This window comes from Sarcophilus harrisii, chromosome 1, assembly GCF_902635505.1.
Source record: "Sarcophilus harrisii chromosome 1, mSarHar1.11, whole genome shotgun sequence".
Lineage (NCBI taxonomy): Eukaryota > Metazoa > Chordata > Mammalia > Dasyuromorphia > Dasyuridae > Sarcophilus > Sarcophilus harrisii.
The window spans coordinates 494,306,030-494,325,645 of NC_045426.1; the positions used below are offsets into that span (position 1 = coordinate 494,306,030).

General features: G+C 35.5%; 1 protein-coding gene across 4 annotated transcripts in view; it reads left to right on the forward strand.

The window, feature by feature from the left end:
• The first annotated feature begins 882 nt into the window (after positions 1-882).
• USP14 (ubiquitin specific peptidase 14) overlaps positions 883-19,616 on the forward strand; it is a 34,095-nt gene continuing 15,361 nt past the window's right edge. The window contains exons 1-4 of one of the 4 annotated variants that reach the window (XM_012541514.3): positions 883-1,231; positions 4,730-4,875; positions 7,735-7,767; positions 19,435-19,539. In XM_012541514.3, coding sequence (XP_012396968.1) covers positions 1,216-1,231; positions 4,730-4,875; positions 7,735-7,767; positions 19,435-19,539 — 300 coding nt within the window. In that variant the 5' untranslated portion in view covers positions 883-1,215. Of the gene's footprint in view, positions 1,232-2,108; positions 2,184-4,729; positions 4,876-7,734; positions 7,768-17,892; positions 18,004-19,434; positions 19,540-19,616 lie in introns of those variants that run through there. The other 3 variants (XM_031946559.1, XM_031946557.1, XM_031946558.1) reach the window with 3 other exon arrangements.

The window sequence follows — 19,616 nt, forward strand, 5'->3', positions numbered from 1 at the left end:
CGGACAATTAAAAAAAAAAAAAAAAGGCACACGTGTGGTACACTTAAGTGGAGGCAGGTTACGGGCCCGTCTCAGGAAGAGGCTCACTGTTCAAGGGGATGGGGCGGCGGCGGCATCACTCCACCGGGAGAGGCGGCCCCCTCGAGGGCGTGAGGCCCCTCCCAACTCGGGATCGTTCGTAAAAGAGCACCCACGACCTTCCCGCGAGACCCCGCAGATGGCATTCACAGGAACACAAGACGCAAAATGAGAAGGGCGCACGATTGACGGCCGAACCTACAGCGTGGAAGGTGAGGATCTGCGGAGACTCCGACTGAGAGCGCAGAACTGGAACCACCCCACTCCGGGCCGGGATCAGAGTCACACTCGGCCTTCGCGCGACCAAACGGTCTGCTACTACAGGAAGGAGGCGAGGCGCGTAGAAGGGCCACGCTAGGGCTCCTGGGCGCGCCTCACTCGTACGTACGGACGCACGCGCTCTAGCGCCATCTAGCGGCCCGCGGCCTCCGCCCTATCCCGTCCCGCCCCACTCGGCTCCTTCCTTCCACCCTCCCCTTCCCCCTTTTTTCTTCTCTTTCCCCACCCCACTCCTTTCTTCCCTCCTCCCTCCCCTTCCTTTCCCCTTCCGTCGGATCTCCGTCCTTTCTCTCGCTTTCGCTTTCTCCGCCCCTTCATACTCAGCTTGTTCTTCCTCCTCCTCCTTGCCTCTCTCCCATCCCTTTCCGCTTCCTTCCCCAATCGCTTTCTTCTTCATCCTTCCTCTTTTTACCCTTTCTCCGCCTCTTATTCTCTTCTCCCCCCCCCGCCCGCCTCCCCCCCCCCCCCCCCCGATATTGCTCCTCTCCGCCCCGCCTTCCCCATCCCTCTCTCTGATTTACTCCTCCCTCCCTGCCTCCCTTCCCACCTTCTCTCTTTCCTTCCCCCTCCCTCTTCCTGGCGCTCTCTCCCTCGTTCTCCTCCCTTTCCTCCCCCCTCCCTCCCGGGCTCTCCTCCCCTAAGATCTCCTGGGCCTGGCGAACGGCGTGTTGCTGCGTCATCGTCAGGGGCCGGTTTGAATGAGACTCAAGAGTCGCGCCGCCGCCGCCGCCGCCGGATCTCCAGCCCAGCCCGAGCCGCTACCGCCGCAGCCGCAGCCTCTCCTGCTCCTCTTCGTTTTCCTTCCCTTCCTCTGTAGCCCCAGGTCCCGGCCTTCCTGTGCCGTTGCTTCCCTCAGCCATGCCGCTCTTCTCAGGTGAGCTCCGCCCGGGGCCTCTTCCTTTAGCTTCCTTCCCCAGGCAGCTCCCCGGGGCACTAGGCCTCCCTCGGGCGGAGGCACCATCCGAGCCCGGCCTCTGCGGCGGGAGGGATGTGTGGAGCAGCCCTTGTCCCGGGACGCCTCGTCTCCGCTCGGGGCCTAGGCAGCTGGTCCGGGACGCGGTCTGGGGGTGGCGGAGGGCGGCCCTAGAGGCCGAGGTGACTTTGCAGAACGCTCCTTGACGTTTGTCACACCGCGCGTACACGCGCGCACACAGACACACACAGACACCCAACCCTTTCCTTTCCCCCTCCCCCACGGCCGCATACACCCAACACCACCCTGGGCGGTTGCAAAGGGAGCGAGGCTCCATTGGAGGGTTGTTCCCGGAGCGAAGCGGTGATTAGGGCTGGCGAGCCGCAGGGCGTGCCAGAGCTCCAGGGCTTGGGCTTGCCTTTCCCTTCTCTCCCTCGGACCCATCTCATACTCCCAACGAAAATAGTTGCTATTCCTTTTCTCAATTTTTCATCTTCCTCTGGTCCTTGGCCAGGCCCTACTGGGTGATGGTAGTTGTTCCTCCAGGAAGACCGCACTCCTAGGAAGTGGTGGCAAGTGATGGTGTTATTTTTGGTCAGACTTAATGTTTATCTTGGCAGGTGCAAAGCTAGCTTAATTCAAGCTTCTTTCCTGTGGCTTCTTTCTGATGTGTCCAATTCTTATGGTTTTCAATATGGGTCTTCGAGAATTTTAAGAACTTGGTCTCGCTTTTGGGGATGTAGTATCAGAATCTTAGATTTAGAGGGACCATCAGGTCCAAACCCCCATAATTTACAGATAAGGCATCTGAAGCTGGGGAAGGTTGTAGGTTAGGAACCCAGTAAGCATTAATGAATGCCCACTTCGTGCCAAGTACTTTACATATTTCATTCCATCCTCTTAACTCCTAGAGGTAGGTGCTGTCACGATCCCAGTTTTAGAGTTGAGGGAACTATGACTTGTCTAGAATCTCCCAGAGTGCAATCTCTACAGAGCCAACAAGCTGCCTCAGACCCAAATTAGGATTTGAATCCAGATCTGATTAAAAGTTCAGCATTAAGGAACCCCTTCTTTACTGTACTAATTTAATTCTTTGCATTTTCAAAGATTTTCTGATCCAGAGGACCTGGCAGCATCTCAGGATAATTTTATGCTGAAGAATGGCTTTTCTTTAGAGAATGACTGTTAGGGGACTAGAACCTTGAATCTTGTAATAGAGATTTCCCAATTCCTTTCCTATATCACTGTAATTTCTGTGTATTGCATGGAGCTCATATAGGCCTAAAAGTACTAGAGTGGTATCATTTATGTTGGAAGGTAAATTAATAAAAACTGGCGTCTTAATTTGCTTTTGAAGGTTTACATACAATATCTTATTTAATCTTCACAACAATCCTATAAAAAAGGTATGATAGTTTTTAGCAAATTGAGGCTCAGAAACAGACTTTTGCCCATCTTTACCAGCCTTGCCCAAAACTTTACCATTGCACTAACTTGTTAGGTCTGTAAATCTATTTTCTGGTTTTCTTTTTATTAGGGTTTTCTTAATTAGTTTAGTTCTTTAGTTGACAAATTGTGTCCTTTGAAATCCATTAAAGCCTATTTTAATTTCAAATTAGAATTCTGAACTTAGATGACATAAAGAGCTTTTTTATAAAAAAAATTTTAAAGTAAAAGTTGTATTACAAAGTTTCTTTATAAATCTTTTTTCACACAACCTGTTTTTTTTGTTTTGTTTTGTTAGCTTTTTATTTTTAAAAGATCTGCAAAGGTAATTTTCAGCGTTCACTTTTGCAAGTTGTTTCAAACTTTTCTCTCTCCCTTCTCCTAGACAGCATGTAATTCAATATAGGTTAAACCTATAAGCAGTTCTTGTAAACATATTTCCACATTTATCATGCTGCACAAGAAAAATCAGAGCAAGAAGGAAAAAAAATAAGGGGGGGAAAAAGCAAGCAAACAACAACAAAAGATGAAAATAAAACATTGTGATCTATACTCAGTCCCCATATTTCTCTTTCTGGATGCAGATGGCATTCTCCTTCATAAGTCTATTGGAATTGAATCACCTCATTGTTGAAAAGAGTCAAGTTCATCACAGTTGATCATCACAGCAACATCTTGTTGCTGTGTACAATGTTCTTTTGGTACTACTCTATTCACTTATGTTCATGCAAGTTTCCAGGCCTTTCTGAAATCATCCTGCTGATTGTTTTTTACAAAACAGTAATATTCCATTACATTCATATACCATAACTTAGTCATTCCTCAACTGATGAGCATCCACTGAGTTTCCAGTTATTTGCCACTACAGAAAGAGCTGCTACAAACATTTTTGCACATGTGGATCCCTTTCCTGTTTTCATGATCTCTTTGGGATATAGACCCAGTAAAGACACTGCTGGATCAAAGGATGTGCACAGTTCAAATGACCCTTTGGGCATAGTTCCAAATTGCTCTTCAGAATGGTTGAATCTGTCCACAATTCCACCAACAATGCATTAGTGTCCCAATTTTTCAACATCCCCTCCAACATTTGTCATTGTCTTTTTCAGTCATCTTAGCCAAAATGAGAAGTGTGTAGTGGTACCTCAGATTGTTTTAATTTGCATTTCTCTAATCAATAGTTAAACAAGCCTTTTTATAAAATCATATGCAAATATTATATCTCAGGGCAAATAGAAGGTCACTTTCAAAGTATGTAATTGCTCTAATTTCAGTTTCCTCTAAAGAGGATGATCAAATCCTCCCTATAATGCTACTCCCTATGTTGATTTTTTTTTTGAAGGACTAATTAGTATATTCTGTAGAAAAACTAGTATATTTCTGGCATGTGAAAAATAAATGATTCTTTGTTGATTTATTTTATCCACTGTTTTTGCTTCATACAGAGTTTCATCATTTACATTTTCAAATCATTCAAAGAAGTTTTTTAAAAGTCAGATTTTATACCCTTCTGACTCCACTTTAGAGATTTTTTTTTTGGTAGATACATGAATTATTTAAGTTTCTCCAATCATTATCACCTGCACAATTATTCTTTAGTAATTTAAAATACCATACATATAATTGTTTAAAACATGATTTCCCCTAAGATTTTTTTCTTCCTTACTCTTTTTTTACCTTTATCTGATTCTTTCCCCAATAACATTTGCTGTCAAGTACCATAATTTGCAATATTCGTAGAAATTTCTATGGTAAATACTATAACTTATTGAGTTGTGTGAGGTCAATTTAATATAGATAAAAAGGTATTTGACTAAGAGCCAGATCTAGATTTTGAGCAACAGTTCTCAAACCTTTGGTCTCAGGACTCCTTTTATTGAGGACCCCTGGAAAACTCATGTCAGCATTGGCTAATTACCTTGCAGACTGGAAAAATTAAGATTAATCTCATTTTTTTTTTGCTCCAAAATTCTGTGCTATTGTAAATCAACACAATCATATTTTCACCTGCAGTTAATGTAAAATGGGGAAAAGAGAAGTTTGATGGTGTGGAACTGAATACTGATGAACCTCCCATGGTATTCAAGGCTCAGCTTTTTGCACTGACTGGAGTCCAACCTGCTAGACAGAAAGTTATGGTGAAAGGAGGCACTCTGAAGGTAAAAGTCAATAACGTTTTATAAAAGTCAAAACTTTTTTTCTTCTAATACATAGTAACAATAATTAGTGTTGTTAGTTTCTCTAGTATATGAGTATTTGTTATACATTTTATTCTGGATATATATGTGTAAAATGTATAGTTTCCATTCTGGATTTATGGTGATGGTGAACAGAATTATAGTTAATCCCATATATACCATACAAGCATTATTTTTTAATTTTTTTAAAAATTAAAATACATATGAATCTATATGTGAAGAGTTACTTCAGTTTTTTTCTTAATATTAATTTGCCTTTCCTGGACCACCAGCAGCAAGACCATAGAGAAAAAACAAGCGGCATTTTGCTAGATCTGTGAACACATCCATGTGAAACTAATTCTATCATGTACATCATAACCCATCTATGCCTTTTTATCCTTTGTGACTCATTTCCATGTATTTCTCTAAGTACTTCATATAAAATCAGTGTACCCAAAGGACATTCTTTAGGTCTTTTAATATTTCACAGGTACTAGTGTAATATTTGGACAACAATCTGCATAATCTATTTCTTCCTTTTATGCCATGAACAGCTCACTTCTTTGCAATAAATCATTGTTGATAATATACTGCAACTTGTTTACATGTTAGTTACAATATTTTAAGTATTTCAGAACACATATTTTGAGTCAACATAAATGTAATATGGAATGGTACTTACTTAGCCCTCTATATTTTTCCTTTCATTGCACATAAATTGCTATATGGTGTTCTTGAGCTGTTCATTTGCTTCTTACTTTTGACCATAAATTACATGGTGATAGTTAAATTAAAGTAGAGGAGATGATTAGATCTCAAGAAATTTGAAAATAATGTTAAAAATATGGATCACTTCTTAAGAATATTAGATGTAATGGAGAGGGTTCTGTTACAAAAATGATCTTATTTATTTTCTCTTCAAGCATTCTACAGTATAGTGGGTGATTTATAACAATCTATGAACAAAATAAATAAAAATTTAAATCATTGTAAAAATGTGCATTAATTCAGAAAATATTAACTGAGCATATTTGGATATTAGGAGGTTCATTTTTTTTTTTTTTTTTCCATATTGAAAACTGAAGCTTCAGTGAATTAGTATAATGTTCGGGCTAGCTTTCTGGAGGTCCTTGGGATCAGCCCGAGTCTTTGGTCTCAGTAGAGAAGTAATGAGAGCAGGACAGCCACCACGAGGCTGGTCAAAGATGCAATGTCTCATTTCCAGTGCTTCTCAGCCCTTAAATACCCTATTACAATTACATCATTATAATTGCATCATACTTATTATATATGAACTAGAGAACTATTACATTACCATGCTAAGTACTAAGTATATGTATTACTAAAGAACCATCATCATCTCATCAATTCCACTGAGTTAACACCTTGTTGTAAGTATCCTTGTTTCAAGTATACTTCTCCAGAGTTCCAGCCCTCTACAAATTGGTTTAAAGGGAATGGTTACATTTAATTTAAAGTTTAAACTTGTTTATTTGGACCTCTGATTTTATTGGTTATTGAATTCGCAGTAAGGAAATTCTTTTTGCCAATGCATGTTGGCCAGTGATCTGCAACCTCTGTAGTTCTACGTTACTTGGGGTCGCTGAGATGTTAATTGACTTATCTAGGATCATATGGCCAGTACTTATGTGTGAGAGGGAATTAGAACCCCTGACCACGAAGCTATTCACTATGCAGGTCTTCATAATTCCTAGTGTTTAATATAGGGGCAGTTAGATGACTCATAAGGTAGCTAGGTGGCTCAGTGGAGCCCGGAGTCAGAAAAACTCATCTTCCCAAGTTCAAATGTGACCTCAGATACTTATTAGCTGTGTGATTCTGAACAAGTCACTTAACCCTGTTACTTCAATTTCCTCATCTATAAAATGAGATGGAGAAGGAAATGGCAAACTATTCCATTATCATTGTCAAGAAAAACCCCCAAATAGGGTCCTGAAAAGTCAGATTGACAAATTACTGAACTACAAGATGATTCAGTGTATACAGACAGCACTGGGCTTAGAATTAGAGAGACCCAAGTTCAAATCTGGTCTCAAAAACTTATGAGTTGATTTACCTTGGACAAGTCATTTAACCTTTGTTTTCCATAAACCACTGGTGAAGGAAATGGCAAACTACTCCAATATCTTTCCCAAGAAAACTTCATGGATAAGTGTTGGTGTGCTTTGGTTCACAAGGTCGCGAAGGTTGGATACAATTGAATACTATGTGTGTGTGAGATTTTTTTCAACATACCAATTTCTTGATTAATAGTGTGTACATGTGAAAGTGTTGAAGTTGGTTCCCAGAGTTATACTTGTAGTATGTAAGAAATTTAAACATGCTTGGGGATGGTGTAGGGAAATAGGGCAAATCAGGACCATACTTTTATTAGCTAGGTTCAAAAATTTTAAACAGTTAGCTTTTGGAATGGTACACATAAGCACAATTGATTAATTTGCTAATTTTTATTTTCCCTGTGGACACAACCTACTTACTAGCTAAGACCTGGTCAATTATCTTTTAAAAATCTTCTCTGAGTTTTCTTAGTATTAGGGTCTTTTTATTCTTGGTACTGTTAGTAGTGCTGACTTCTGCATAAGAAGCCAGTGGAAGGGGCATATATTTGAATTTAAGGAATGGGGTAGAGAAAAAGATATTTGGGTGAATAGAATCCCATCAAGAGGTTTTAATAGGTTTTTGTTATCTCATTTTAGAAAACCTACTTGCAGAATTAATAGTTAACAAAAATTAAGGAATTAAGGGGTTGAAATTGGATATTGTGATAGACAAAGATGCTAAAAATTAAAAATAACTTTTTTTTTTAATTTAAAACAGGATGACGATTGGGGAAACCTCAAGATAAAGAGTGTAAGTACTAATAAAGATTTCATTTAAGAAAAGGCTTATTTCATTATTAATCAGATGATTGAGATACAGATACGGAAGAAAACCATAAGGATCATTTAATCTTAATCCCCCATTCTATTTTTCATATTAAGAAATTGAAGTTCAGAGAGTTGAATAATTTGCCTAGTTTTCTGGTTCTGATAATTCGAAAAAAAAAAAGCAGAGAAAATATGAGAGAAAATAGTAAAATAAACCTGTCAAAATTTCTAATGTAATTTTTTTTCTCCTTACAATAGAAAAATATTTACCTAAATGTTCAGTATAACTATAAAAACTGAGATAAATTTCTGATATGCATACCTGATATGCATATAGTCCATGTTATTTCTTTATATTTGTGCCAACTAATCAGTTTCCTGTTAGAGATCCTTGCTGTGTGTGGAATAGAAGATGCTTAGAGTAATGTGCTATGATAAGTCAGCTAAAAAGGAGAGGAAAACCTAAGTAAATGGAATATTTAAAAGTTGATAATTAGATGTGGAGATGTAAAAAGGCAGTCTTTGAATCCATTTTAAAGAATAATGGTGTCAGATGTTGAGTATGATTTCCATTTGTTTATTCTACCCAAGTAATTTTCAGCATACCACCCTAGCTTCTCTCTGATCTGGCATAAACCTGGTTATTGGACATATCAAAGTTGATGTCCTAGAGATATTTTCAGTTCAACATGTCCAAAATAGAACTCATCTTTGCCTGCAGTTTCCTCTCTTGGATTTCCCCTCTTAATATAAAGGGTACCACTATCTTTTCAATTGCCCAAGTGCAAAATTTTGATGTCATTTTTCTCTTTTCACTCATACTCCATGATTGCTCAGTTGCCAGATTTTTATTATTCTCCCCCCCCCCCCCCCCCCCCCCAATATCTATTGTATATATCTCCTCTCCACTCAAGCAGCCAATGATCTAGTTTAGGTCCTTTCATCTAAATTATTGCATTAACCTTCTAATTGGTATCTTTATATCATCTTTTAATATCTGCACTGCTATTAGTAATTATCCTAAAATCCAAAACTGGCCATTTCATTCTCCTAAGAGAGAATTATTCCCTTTTGCATCTTGGATTAATTATAATTCCTTGATATTTATGGGTCTTCACAAGCTGACCCTTTCTTATCTTTCCAGTCTTTTTATGCTTATTTCCTTACACTTTTTTATCTACCTATACTGGCATACTCAGTTGTCTGAAGATTTAGTGTTCAATCTTCAGATCCCATGCTTTTTCACTGACTGTCATTGGACTTCCTTCTCTCTTCCACTTCTTGGAATCCCCGTTTTTCTTTAGGATTCTTCCCAGTCACTACTTTTTTCATGAAGCTTTTCCTGATCCCTTCAGGCACCCTCTCTCAAAACTATTTTGTATTCATTTTGTAATATTCTTTAATCATTGTGTTTATGTTTTCTCTCCCATTGGAATGTAAGTTCCTTGTGATTAGTACAGTGCCATAGTATATTTATTGACTGACCAGCTGAATTGAAGAATTTTATGAAATAAGCCAGTAGTACATGAATAGGATAAGTAATCATAGAAAAAAAAATGACATTTCCCATTTGTAGGTTACAAAATAGATTCATTTGATATTGTTTAAATACTATGTTATCTAGGATGAATTAAGTGCTTATTATGATATTAAGTACTCTGCAGTTAATTTGCGATTGCTATTATGGGCTATAAAACTGAAGAAATACCTTAAAACTAATATTTAGTATTTATGCAGTTTTTTTTCAAGTTGTCAAAGCACTTTATATATCTTGTTCTGTTTTAACCTTATAATAATTACTATAGGAGTTATATTTCTCTTTTTACAGATAGAGACAGACTTTGAAAGGCCTGTTTAAAAAAGCTAGTAATTGTCTCATGCAAGATGTGAGCCCAGGTTTCCAAGTATATCATATAGCACACTTTTTAGTCCACTAAGCTACATTTCCCGAGATAGAGTGTAGAAAATAATGTGTATTTTTTAAATAACTAGAATTAAAAATTTTTTTTTTTGATAGAAAAATTATAGCAAACTTAACTTCAAGTAACTTAACTTAACTTCAAACTTAACTTCAACTCTTGATTTAATTTGTTTACCTTCTAGATTTAATTTGAAATATCTATGTGTATAGTTTGGTCTGAATCTGTGACTTCATCAGTGTCTGGAGCTTCTGCTAAGGAGCATATCAGCAACTAATACATATCAGTACTTGTTTTCCAGCTTAATATTCTTGTACATTTGCTTGTAGGCCCTAAAAGGATAGTATTTGCCTCAGGATCACACAGCTGGTTTTTGTTAGAAATGTAACTTTTGGATTTTAGAAAAAGAGTTTGTGATTAAAAGTATTTCATTCAACTGGTCTTATATGACTTACATGTAAAATGGTTCTAGAGACAATTCTGAAAAAAGAGTTTCAAAAATATTTTAAATGACAACCTTGTTGAAATATAAGTGTTTAGTCTCTCAAGATGTATGCTTCAAAGAACAATATTCTTTTGGGTGTATAAATTCTGACATGCTTGTTTTAAAATGAATAAAATTAAAGCCAGTCTTTACTTGTCAGGTACATCTTTATAGAATCATTTTATCTTTTGTCGGGCTTATGAGCTATGCATGTTTTCTCCCTCAGTGGAATATAAGTGCCTACTACTAGTACTACTATAGTGCTGGTCCAGAGTAGTCACTTCATAAATGGTTGTTGGATTGGCTACAATGGGAAAGTAGTTTTAGAAGTTTATGTCTTTTACTTTTGAATTTTATATATGATTTAAGTATTACAAATGAGCATTAAATCTTTAATTCTGGGGAGTATTTAAAGCTTTCCTTTTCTTTAGAAATGGCAGGATGTTTGGTATTTTTATAATTCTAAAGGTGAGATCTCCTTTATTCACTTAAACTGTTTAAAGGTTATGAATATTATCATTGTCATAGCCTTTAATGTGAGATAATTGTCATAATTTTTATAAGACAATAAATTAACCATTTCCCAATGAACAATTTTATCTTAGAGTTGATATGTAGATGGTCTCAGTGGTATAATTGATTGGATCATTTAGGAGTATTGGACGTATTTTCAGAATTTGTGCTTTTAAGGTCAAACAAGTTTTTAAAAAGCATGATGCTTTGGCATGATTTTATTTATGAGTGATACATGATAAAATAATTAGTTAATCCAGATAAGTGTCTTTATATTGAAGGGCAGGCAGTTCATTCTATCCATATATATGATTGTAGTTTTTTTAATTTTAAAAACAATTTAAATGATATTCTTGAGTTCTGTTTCTAAAACAACTTTAACCACTGCAGGAGACCTGTTGAGTATGTTTAGAGGTGAATACTTCCTCTGAGTTGTTGGTTAGTTAGGTTTTATTTTGTATGTATATTTAAGTTTTATTGTTGTCTTATTTCTATAATTTTTTTTTTTAAAAGAAATTGTTCCCACATTGATCCCTATCTTTTAACAAAGGAAAACTTCAACAGACATAGGAATTGTTGGTCTCATAGAGAATAATAGTACATGTCCAACTCTTCTCTACTCTTTACTTGAGTAGAGTTAGGTATATTTCATTATCAGTTTTTTACAATCCCATTTTATCATTAGAATCAATCAGCATCCAACTGCCTTTTTTAGCATTGTTTCACATTTTTCTAATAAGATTAGTTTTAGAAAAGAATTTTCCTATGAATTGCTATTTTCTGGTTATCTGGAATACTCTTTTCTTGCCCTTAATTTAAGTAGTTTGATGTAAAGAAAATTGTTTTTACTGGGAAATGAGTGTGGACAACATAGCATTTGCAGTCTTTCTGTTGTTTGCTTGCATGTTTGTTTTTCTTCCCAGGTTATTTTTACCTTCTTTCTAAATCTGATTTTTCTTGTGCAACAAGATAACTGTATATAAATATGTATACATATATTGTATTTTACATATACTTTAACATGTTAAACATGTATGGGACTGCCTGCCATCTAAGGGAGGGGGTGGAAGGAAGGAGGGGAAAAGTTGGAACAGAAGTTTTTGCAAGGGCCAGTGTTGAAAAAATTACCCATGCATATGTTCTGTCAATAAAAAGCTATAATAAAAAAAATTATTGTTTTAACATACCTGGTTATTTTTCTTAAGAGTGGGGAAACCAGAATCATTCTATATGTGGCTTCTAGTAGGTAGCACTGGTTGAAGAATTACCTAGTTATGAATTCTTTTGGTGCAGCAAAGCTTTTTCATTTTTTTGCTTACAAAATTTTTTTTATTGATTGTTTTTATAGCATTTCGCTTTTTGCCATCCTAAAGAGCATCTTTTAAAATAAAGAAGAAAAAATAAGAAGTTAACAACACATCAACCAAGTCTGACATTATATTCAATATTATACACTTATAGTCTTCCATCCCTGCAAAAGAGGAAGAGGAAGGCAGATAATGCAATAAAAGTTTTAATAGAAAATAGTTAAGTATTATATATGGTACAGAAATACTTGGCATATAGTTGGCAAATTTTAATATGCTCTTTTGAGTGACATAATTTGGTAGATAAATTTTTTAAGTCACAGATTTTACTAACCAAATAAGAGTTGGGGAAATTTACTGTTTCATATTTATGTTTTAATGTAAGACTTGGTTGAGGTTCAGTTAAGAAATGAGTTAATTTCCTCAGGTTTTTGTGTATTAGGGAAAAATACTGAGAGAGTTTGTCTTATTCTGTATTTTCCCATTTGACTTATTTATATAGTAGCTTAACTGTTGGTAAGTATTTTGGAGACTTGTGAAGAATGAAAATCACTATTGTTTTAAAATTTTTGAATTTGCATATATGAAAATCGACTTTGAAAGCCTTTAATTCCCACATTTAATCAAGATGATTTGCATTTTAGTTCATTTCTGATCTCTCAAGAGGTATTTTGGTCTTCATTTCTTGTCTACATGTTTACTTGGGCAGCATCACGTATCTTATAACCTGCAAAAGCTCTGATGTAATTAAGAAATGATGGATCATTTCTTATTTCTATAGTGTTCTAAGTAGTGAAAAAAAGAAATACATTTCTAATACATTTTATAATTTGATAATTCTCATTCTAATTGATTTATATCATAATATAAATATGTTATTGATGTACTATCTCTTATTAATGGGTATTGTAGGAATGTGAACTGAATAGTGAAAAGAATGACATAAAATTAATTTGGTAACCTTGTGTCAGACAGTGGTCACAAGGAAAACTGACTAGGTGGGGTTTTTAAAAAAATTTCTTTCTCTTCATATTATAGTTGTGGATGCATAAGATGGTATCAGTCTAGATGTACTTGGACCAGAAATGCACATACTCTGGGCAATAGGAAATGTTTGAAGAGATATTTCTGGAACATAGGCATTTAAAGTGAAAATCAATTCAAAATTAGTTTGTACACAGAGAATGTCCTAAGTAAAACAAAATCTAGATGGATAAATAATATAGAAGGAAAAATAATGGGTTAAGCCCATTGTTATCTGTACACATTCCTTTGAAAATATGTTATTTTGTTTAAATCCATTAGGAGTGAACAATTCCATGTTTTTCAGCATTTCCCCTTTTCAGTATAACTTCTGATAAATTTTTGTGATGATATTATTTTTTTCTATTCTGAGATTTCTCTGAAATTCTAGATTTATCATGGTGATTCTGCCAGACCCTTGTGCTTTCTTATTTATGGAATTAATCTTATTAATCTTATAGAGATTTTTATTTTATTTTTTAAGTAATTTGGAAAATATTTTCATCAAAAGATAGATAATTTTGTGTAGACTATGGTTATTTCTGATGTCACAGTAATATTTTTGACAGAAAATACCTTAGATACCTGTGTGGAAGAAACTTCTTTGGGAAAGAGAATCCAGGAGTCTGGTCAGGAGCATACAGAACGTTCTAGCACCTAGGGACTGAAAGAGGGCCAAGACTGGGCCCTGGGACAGGAAGAGATTCCTGGGGATCCCTGCACTAACACAGGGTGCAGGAGTGGTGCTACCTGACAACTCTGTCTTCCACTACCTTTAAATCCAGGGAAGACTGATGAGGGGACCTGAGTGAGGAACAAGTTCAAAAGCAAGCAGTAGCTGTATTTGGATCATAGAAGCAGGGTAGAGTCTTATTTCTAGCCTCTAGCTAAACCTAAAGTATATAGTAGAGTAACCAGAATACCCTGTAACTTTGAACCTGGAAAGTCAGGTTCTGAGTTGAGCAACAGTCTACTGAAACTTCTAGACAGGAATAAACCATCAGATATAAACCTGGGTCAGATTTACAGGGTCCTGGGTCAGGAATTTACAGAGCTTAAACCAGGAGATCAATGAGTAGACTGGTGAAAGTAAACAGAAAGAGGCAAGAAGACAGAAGTCTTGTCCAGTTGTTCCCCTCAGAAGTTCATAGAACTCAACCCTAACATAAAATTCAAAGTTAAGAAGAGGATTGGAAAAATGAGCAAACAAAAAACAAAGAATTCTACCATAAGAACTATTGTAACAGGGAAGCTCAAGATATAAACCCAGAAGACATTGATTCAAAAACATAGGCATTGCCTTTAAAAAAAAAAAAAAAAATGCAAGCTTGTATACAAGTTGAACCAGAATTTCTGGAAGAAATAAAACGAGGTTGAAAAAAGAAAGACAAAAAGTGATGTTAAATAACATTAGTATAGGAAAAAAAAAAATGAAAAATGAGAACTCTGGAAACCATGAACAAAGCATTAACAGCTGTTAATTTTGTATTTACTTTGCAGTAGGCACCAAACCAAACTCAAGAAAATAACTCCCTGAAAATTATAATTGATCAAATGGCATGTAAAAACTTCATTAGATTGATGTCAAAGAATCTTAAAACAAAATCCAAAGATTAATTTAGGAGGAAATGTGAAATACTTTGTAGCAAAAACCAATCAAGGAGAAATAATTTAGGAATCATTGAATTACCTCAAAACTGTCACAAAAAAAGAAAACACACGTGTGTAAAGAACTCATGTGTGTATATACATACACATACCTTATAAGAAATTGTAAAAGGACAATGTTCAGATCTCTTAGAATTAGTGGGTGTTGGGAAATTTAACAGAAAGGTAAACTGAGGCAGGTCTTCTAGCAAGACATTAACAAGGGTATGTTGCTTGTCTATAAATGGGTTTATTATAGCTTACCTCATTATCAAAGACTGAGCAAAAACAAAGTTCCCTTTTTATAGATTGTGGGGGGGTACAGAAAAAAAGGGTAGAAGATATGGGATTGGGGAGAGCATGATGATTACTTATACTACTGGGGCACAGAGGACAATTGGTTGAAAGTTTGGTAATGAAACCTAGCAATAACTTTTTTTTTTCCTTCTCTCCTGAGACTAAGAAGTGTTCACTTGAGTCCAGGTACAAGACAGGAGGTCAGACTTTTGAGCAGCGAATGAATAATAATGGCTTGGTGGTATTGGCCCCAGCTTCCTCGTGCTCAACAAGTGTACGTGCTCAACAAGTGTACTCCTAAAGTCAGCTAAATTCTCCTGCAAAAATTAGCAGGAGAGCTGGATCTTAAGCCATTACAGACCAGCTGAAATATGAATTAAGTTCAAATATAGAGAACCATAACTTGAAACATTTTTAGAACAAAAGCAATTGATAGTAAATAAAATCAATAAGGAAATGATATAGGATCAATCTTAAAATCTCAAGAATAAAGTATAAATAGGAAGAATCCAGTAGTTATCTTCCAAATAAAAGCTACCAGAAATGCTATAGCCAAAATCCAGAGGTGGGTCAAAGGAAGAAATTCTTGAAACATCCATAAAAAACGATTTTTAAGTACCAAAGAATCAGGTTCATACAAAATTTAATAGCCATCATAATAGAGGAATAGAGAATTTGGAATATGATATTCCAAAAAGATGTATGCTCACAACCAAGCATAATTTACTCAACAGTATAATCTTTTTTCTTTTTTAAAGTTTATTTTTTATTATAGCTTTTTATATACAAAACATATGCATGGGTAATTTTTCAACATTGACCCTTGCAAACCTTCTGTTCCAACTTTTCCCCTTCTTCCCTCCTCCCCTTCTCCTAAGTGGCAGGTAGTCCCATACATGTTAAATATGTTAAAATATAAAACGGTACAATCTTATATAGAAAATTGATAATAAAATGAAAGTGATTGTGTTTCTTATTCAGATATATTGATAATATATTGTTTGATGTGGGCCAGACATTGTGCTCAGTGATGATGCTACAAATACAAGAAAATTGAGATGGTCCCTAATCTAAAGAGCACACATTCTGATGGGGGAAAACCAACCACTTTGGAAAAAGTGAGCAGATGAAGGGTCTCTGCACTGGTAGACCAGTCTGGAGAGTGAACTGGGTAAAAAATAAGAATGACTGAGGTTCCCAGAAGTGGTAGTCTGGTATTCACCAATCAGTATAATATTGAGGATTGAGTCAGATTAGAATAATAATCGGGTGTCAAGTTAGAATACTAAAAAGTATGCTTATGAAGTATGCTTATTATTTCAAAAGGGGGAGGCTAAATGTATTTCTGTACTTATAAAAACAAGAGAAAAAGGAAAATGAGTGAAAGCGTTAAGCCCATTCCATGTACTAAAATTTGATACATTCATTATGCTAAACCCTGAGGATAGGAATATAAAAATAGTGTTAAGTCTTCATCCTTCCTCTGTCTAAAACCATTTAACAGAGGAGACCACTTCTGAGATCTGAGGAGGATATTTTGACTTGGAATTTATAGAGATGGAGAATAGAGTCATAGTGATGTGGACTGATTTAATTATGGTTCTAGAACTAGAAATAGTTCAATAAGAGATAAGTGGGAGGGAGCTAACCAGATATATCCAGGAGTAAACTTGACTGGAGTTGGCCTAGATGTATTAGGAGTTGAAAAGGTTCAGACCTCTAGGGGTTAGGTGGGAGGAATAAATGAAACATTTAATGAGAATTAGAGTAAAGACTAGATCAGTGATATGATTTATATGCAAAACTTATACTGGTCTCTATTTTATAATCTTAGTTACTTAGAGCAGGATCACTACACCAGGCATATGGGCCTATTACTATATGGCCTGTGAGCCAAGATTGGTTTTTAAAATAGGTAAAAAAAAAATCACAAGAATAATAATGTTTTGTGACATGAAAATTATATGAAATTTAGGTTTGGACCCATACATAAATTTTTATTGAAACACAGTCATGCTGATTCATTAATGCATTGTTTGTGACTGCTACAATGGCAACGTTGAGTGGTTGAGACAAACCATATCATATGCTTACAGTTTCACACTGCTGCGCTGTGAACTACAAATCACTAACATAGTTGTAACTATCTAGTGCCCACAGGTATCACTGCACCATGACATTTAATTACCAGTGCATACTCTTCATATCAAAACAAGAAGAGAACTTAGTCATGCTTTTAAGGCACAGTGAGGTGTGGATTATTGAGTTAGATGGCAAAGCACTGTGTTTATTATTCTATGGTGATAGTATAACTGCTAAAAGAACACAATATTCATTGATATTGCCATAGTAATCACTTACCATAATATTCCCAACCATAGGAAAACAAACAACCAGGAACATTAGGATATTTAAAATTGTATCTCTCATCACAGCAGGATTCTTGCAAAAAAAATTTTTTTTTGAGTGCGCCTGCAACCAAGTTAAGTTTCTGATTGACTCGTTAGGTAAGCAAGGAAAACCATTTACTGTAGTGGGCTAATTAAGTTGTGTTTGAAGCAGTAGCAGAAGAGAAAATAAACCTTTTGACAATTAAAATCCTATGCTCATGGATTGATACTAATATTTGGCAGTATCTAGTTGAGTAAAGACTATTAACTGACAGTTGTGATCAACAAATAGTTGATGATAGAGAACACTAATTTTGAATCCTAATTAGTAAAAATGTTTTCTTTTTCCTCACAATTCCATTCTTTTCATTAGACTGATATTACCAAAATTATACTTAATGATATTTTAAATTTCATTAGTTAAAAAAAAAATATTTGTTTTGCTTCATTTAAGTACCTACACAATAGCCTTGATTTTGCCTCTTGGCTCACAAAGCCTAAAATATTTTGTTATCTGGCCCTTTACAGAAAATGTTTGCTGACCCAGGCCTAGAGCACTGAGATGTTAAGTGGCTCAGGGTTAGACATAACCCCATGTGTCAGAGGCAGCACTTGAACCCAGGTCTTCTTGGCTCCAAGGTCGGCTCTCTATCCATTGTTGTACTTTGCCTTTTCACTTAGTGAAACTTAAGGAATAAAACAAGGGGAGAGAAGTGGGGAAATTTTGGCGCTTTGATTTATGTCTGTCTTATAGTTATCCCTATCCAGCTATACTTTCATTAGTGGAAGGTATAGTGGTTGTTGCACAATGTGTCCATCCTAATTTGACCATAAACAATTTTAACATCAATTGTGAATGATGGGAAAAAAAGACTACTCCTAAAAGATAAAGTTGAAGTTAATTGCTTATCAAAAAAAAATTGCCACCTAAATAGATATTTTTTGACACAACTACAAACTTTTATTTCATAGGATTATAGATTTAGAACTGGAAGGAGTCTGAGAGATCATTTAGTCTCTTTATTTTACTGCTCTCATGCACCAATTTCTGGAGGAAAGGAGGGCTTAGGGTAAAATACCTGGGTTTGGAATTCCTTCCTTCTTATTCTCCATTACTTATACTGCTCTACTTTAATATTTTACAGGGGAAATATTGATAGCATTAAAGTTTCTCACATTTCTCATGGAAGCCACATTCATAATATGTAGAGAACACTTAAACATTAGGTACTAATCAAAAGAATTTAGGCAGACTTAAGCTAGCTTAAATATCTACATCTACTGCTTTTGTGCAATCTTCCAAAAAAAATTAGTTTTCAGGTATAAGAAAAATGGCAAGAGGAATGATTTAAAAAAAAAATAATAGTTTTTCATATTTTGAAATACATGCAAAGATAGTTTTCAACATTCATCCTTGCAAAACCTTGTGTTCTTAATTTTTGTCCTTCCCTCTTTATATTCCCCCTCCCTTGGAAAGCAAATAATCCAATATAGGTTAAACATGTGCAATAAGAATGATTTTTTTTATTGAAAAATTGTCTTATAACTCTTAAGATTATATTTTATGTCTAAAAGTTTTTCTATTTTTATTTCCTTGACTCCATTTCTATTTTGATGTTTCACTGAATTTTGGTTTTAGCTATCACTGATTTGCAGAAGTTTTACTTCTTTCACTTATCCTTAAAGAAATAGGAAAATTAGGGGCCTTAACATATGTGGGGTGTATAAGTTTTGTGTGTATTGTGGTATACAATATTATGTGTGTTACTTTTAGCTATTTATTGAATAGAAATGTGCCCTTAAAGCTTAGGAACCCTATGTCAGAATTCACTAGAAAGGTACTTAAAATTATTTCCCTTTATGTTGTCTTTAAATGTTATAATATAATTTGTGACTTCATAGAAAACGATTCTCATTTATACATGGAAATAATTATTAAATTGTTAAAATTTAGTTTTATAGAAGTTGAATTATCTACAGAAAATGATGTTACTCAATATTTAATATTTAGAGAACTCCCCCAAGAAAAACTAGGGATTTCATTTTTATTATTATTATTTTTGTAAACAGGGAATGACTCTGTTAATGATGGGATCAGCAGATGCTTTGCCTGAGGAACCTGTAGCTAGAACTGTTTTCGTAGAAGACATGACGGAAGAACAGCTAGCATCTGCTGTAAGACATTTCAGATTTCATAATCTATTTGGATCACTACTTATCAACAGACATTTATTAAAATGAGTTTCAGAAAA